This window comes from Nicotiana tomentosiformis, chromosome 8 (genome assembly GCF_000390325.3).
Source record: "Nicotiana tomentosiformis chromosome 8, ASM39032v3, whole genome shotgun sequence".
Lineage (NCBI taxonomy): Eukaryota > Viridiplantae > Streptophyta > Magnoliopsida > Solanales > Solanaceae > Nicotiana > Nicotiana tomentosiformis.
Genome location: NC_090819.1, coordinates 118,543,261 through 118,547,162, shown reverse-complemented (window position 1 = coordinate 118,547,162; position 3,902 = coordinate 118,543,261). Strand labels below are relative to the sequence as shown.

The 3,902-nt window shown below is 35.6% G+C and overlaps 1 protein-coding gene across 1 annotated transcript; it reads left to right on the top strand.

Moving 5' to 3' along the window:
* The first annotated feature begins 1,381 nt into the window (after window positions 1–1,381).
* On the top strand, window positions 1,382–3,232 carry LOC104100579 (phospholipase A1-Ibeta2, chloroplastic-like). Its single transcript, XM_009607837.4, has one exon. The coding sequence runs from the start codon at window positions 1,517–1,519 to the stop codon at window positions 3,158–3,160; it is 1,644 nt and encodes a 547-aa protein (XP_009606132.1). The 5' UTR covers window positions 1,382–1,516; the 3' UTR covers window positions 3,161–3,232.
* The last annotated feature ends 670 nt before the right edge of the window (window positions 3,233–3,902 follow it).

Below are 3,902 nucleotides of genomic sequence, written 5' to 3'. Positions count from 1 at the left end.
TAATTTTTAAAAAAATCATTATCCAACCCATTTTTAGTGAATAATATAAATAAATAATTTTTTATATCCATTTTTCCACCACTAATCGAGAGTTTCAACATTCAAATGAACAAGTAGCAACATAAAGTGCAATTGGACCAGATATATATATAACATTCAAAATATACGACCACCTTCTTTTTTCAGAAGCTCATTGGAAGCAGCATTACATTAGAAATTTAAGAGTTAAAAAGCCTAATGAAGGGGAAAAAGAGAGAATGATCAGCCGTATCTTGTAAAAGAGGAAACCATGCACTTTATTGCATGCCTAATTTGCAGCCACGTACAAAATACTTGACTTGAATAATTTTGAAATTCAATTCCTAGCTTGTAAAGATTTTTCAAGATTCAAACATTTTTACTTCATCAACTCCAGCAAAAGGGTTTTGTTTCCCTCTGACCATATTACAATGCCCTTATCCTCCTGAGCTATGACTTTGACATGCAGATTAAACTTGAAAGTTGAAACCACGACAACATATATGGCTTTCGCCACCAAAAAAAACAAAAACTGAAATTTACAAAGACAATTCTTCCTTTTTAATTTGTTGGAGAAAATGAAATATAGCTTTGAATTATTCTGTTTTTCCTCTTAGGTTAGGTGAGGCTTCAATGAAAAGTGGGAAGGCATGACAAGGGTGAGGAATATCAATTTAAAGAGGAATAATGCAGGAGCTACTAGTAGTCCTTTTTCCCTCCATAATTCCTAGTTACAAATTCTAAATTTTAAAAAAAAATAAAGAAATTAAAGTACATACCCAACTTATAATTATTGTAGTTTCCCCCAATAACAAATAATCGGTTTTAAACAAAAAAATTACTATGCTGTAATCAAGGGAGAGTGAGAGACTAAAAATTGTTTGGGAGGCATTTACTTTGATGTGATATGTTTATTTTCAAGGAAGCATATTTAGATTTTCAAAAAAAGGACAAATACATTTATGGACAGAAAACAAAATATCAACCTAGTATTTTGTCAAATTCGAAAACAAAAGGTGTGAACATGAACTATAAAAAAGAAAAGTCGATGATAAATTGAAGTCTCTAGTCAACCGCGAAGGGCATATTTGACATTTAAATGTCAAAATACCATACTAAAGCCTGAAGGGTATTTTAGTCTAATCACTTACGTAACCGTGTAACGTTGTAAGCAGACTTTTCGGACATTAAATTCAAGCAGTTAATCATAGAAGTCAATTAGTTAACTTCTTTACACAATTACCCTCTCATTCAACCTCATCTCAATAATTCTCCTATGGTTTTTCCGTAAATATATCTCAAACAATACTCCTTAAACCCTTTTTCTTGAAATATTATCTTCTATATATACCTCAGCAAACACTTTAAACCATCTAATTCCAACCAACAACTGCAGCTTCTTCTTCTTCTTCTCATAATAATTCAGCTAATTTTAACTCATTGACTTTTTCTCTCTCTAAATCACACAACTTTCATCTTCTCTCTCTCTAAAAAAATCATGCAGGTTGCAGCGGCAACTAATGTTCATTTTTTTCAGGCACGGCGATCCAGTTTCAAGTACTGTAATGGATCATCTCCATTAAACCCTATGCCTAGAGCTACTGTTGTAAATGTACAATGTTTAAAAACAGTAGCAGCACCACCAACTTCTACAACAGAGATGACAAAAAAACATCTTTCAAATCTTGAAAAGCTTTTACAAAAGCAATCTCAGCCACATCCAATGGATTCAGCAGAGCCAATTATTCAAGAAACAAAACAGAGGAAAACAGGGGAAAACAGGGGAAGGAATATGTTGGAAGGGCTAAATTTGGCAAGAATTTGGCCAGAAATGAAAGCAGCTGAAGAATATTCTCCTAGACATTTGGTTAAATTACACAGGATGTTATCATCAAAATCAATGGAATATTCTCCTAGAAATAATCTTGGGAGTAGGTGGAGAGAGTACCACGGTTGCAAAGATTGGTTAGGACTTGTTGATCCATTGGATGAGAATCTCCGGCGAGAGTTAGTCCGATATGGTGAGTTTATTCAAGCAGCTTACCATTGTTTCCACTCCGACCCCGCCACGTCAGAAAAAGAAAATCCTGACGTGGCGAGGAACGTGTCGTTACCCGACCGGTCTTACAAGGTGACTAAGAGCTTGTATGCCACGTCATCCGTTGGCCTGCCAAAGTGGGTGGATGACGTGGCACCGGATCTTGGGTGGATGACCCAAAGATCTAGTTGGATCGGGTACGTCGCCGTGTGCGACGACAAGGCCGAGATCCAACGAATGGGAAGGAGGGATATTGTCATCGCGTTACGTGGTACTGCCACGTGTCTAGAGTGGGGCGAAAATTTTCGCGACGTGCTAGTTCAAATGCCAGGGGAAAATGATTCAGTTGAAGGACAACCAAAAGTTGAATGTGGGTTTTTGAGCTTATACCAAACGGGTGGAAATAAAATTCCAAGCTTAGCTGAATCTGTGGTGAATGAAGTGAAAAGACTCATTGAAATGTACAAAGGTGAGACTCTAAGTATAACAGTAACAGGACATAGTCTTGGCGCTGCTTTAGCTTTATTAGTAGCAGATGATATTAGTACATGTACACCAGATTCACCACCAGTTGCTGTTTTTACATTTGGAGGTCCTAGAGTAGGCAACAAAGGCTTTGCCAATCGACTCGAATCGAAAAATGTTAAGGTCTTACGTATCGTGAACAAACAAGATGTGATTACTAAAGTTCCAGGAATGTTTGTGAGTGAAGCGCTAGACAAAAAACTAAGGGAAAAAGGAGCTGCAGGGGTGTTAAATTTGCTTGACAATAGTATGCCATGGGCATATTCACATGTTGGAACTGAATTAAGAGTTGACACAACAAAATCTCCATTTTTGAAACCAGATGCAGATGTCGCATGTTGCCATGATTTGGAAGCATATTTGCATTTGGTGGATGGGTATTTGGGATCAAATGAATCATTTAGACCAAATGCAAAGAGAAGCCTTGTTAAGTTGTTGACTGAACAAAGGACTAATATCAAAAAATTGTACAATAGTAAGGGGAAAGATTTGAGTAGTCTTAATCTGAATAGAGAATTTAATTTTCCTAGACCTAGTTGCTTGCCTAGTCCTAGTGTTTTGCCTAGTCCTTCAGCTTGAAATTGTTGGACAAGGGATGTATGCTTCTTGTACAAATTTAAGAAGTAATGAGAAGTATATGTTTTCTAGTAATTAATTACTACTATTCTTTAGATGACATAATAAGGAAGTTCTAAAATTCTGGAAATTTTTCATGGAAAGACATATGAAATATGAAAAAGAAAATGAAGAAGAAGAAGAAGAAAATAGTCAAAAAGCAGAGAATGCAAAAAAAAAAAATGAAGAGAACAAAATAACACCAAACGAAGTATTCTAAAAAATAATTGAAAACTCCAATAATTGAAGGTGGTAAAATATCATATACGAGTGTGTCTCTTTTTACATGTCGGTTTCTGAAGGGACAAGGACTTCAAAATGTTGACCCGATTTACATATCATAATAACTCTAGTGAAACAAAATATTAAGTTACTGTAATGACTCGACTTATCATTTTGAGAATTAGTGTTTCGTTCAGTAGCTTAAGATCTCGATCAGCTTTGAAATGTGTATTATGACTTGCGAGGGTGGTCAAGTTTGATTTTCGGATGATTCAGCAGTTAATTGAAAGAACAATTCTTGTTTTGGAAGCTTAAGTTGAAATAATTGACTGGATGGTGAATTATGTGTAAACGACCCTGGAATGAAATTCTGATGGTTTCAATAGCTCTGTATGGTGATTTTGGACTTAGGAGTGTGTCCCGATATTTATTTTGAGGCTCGTAACTAAATTAGGCTTGAAATGGCGAAAATAGGAAATTTAAG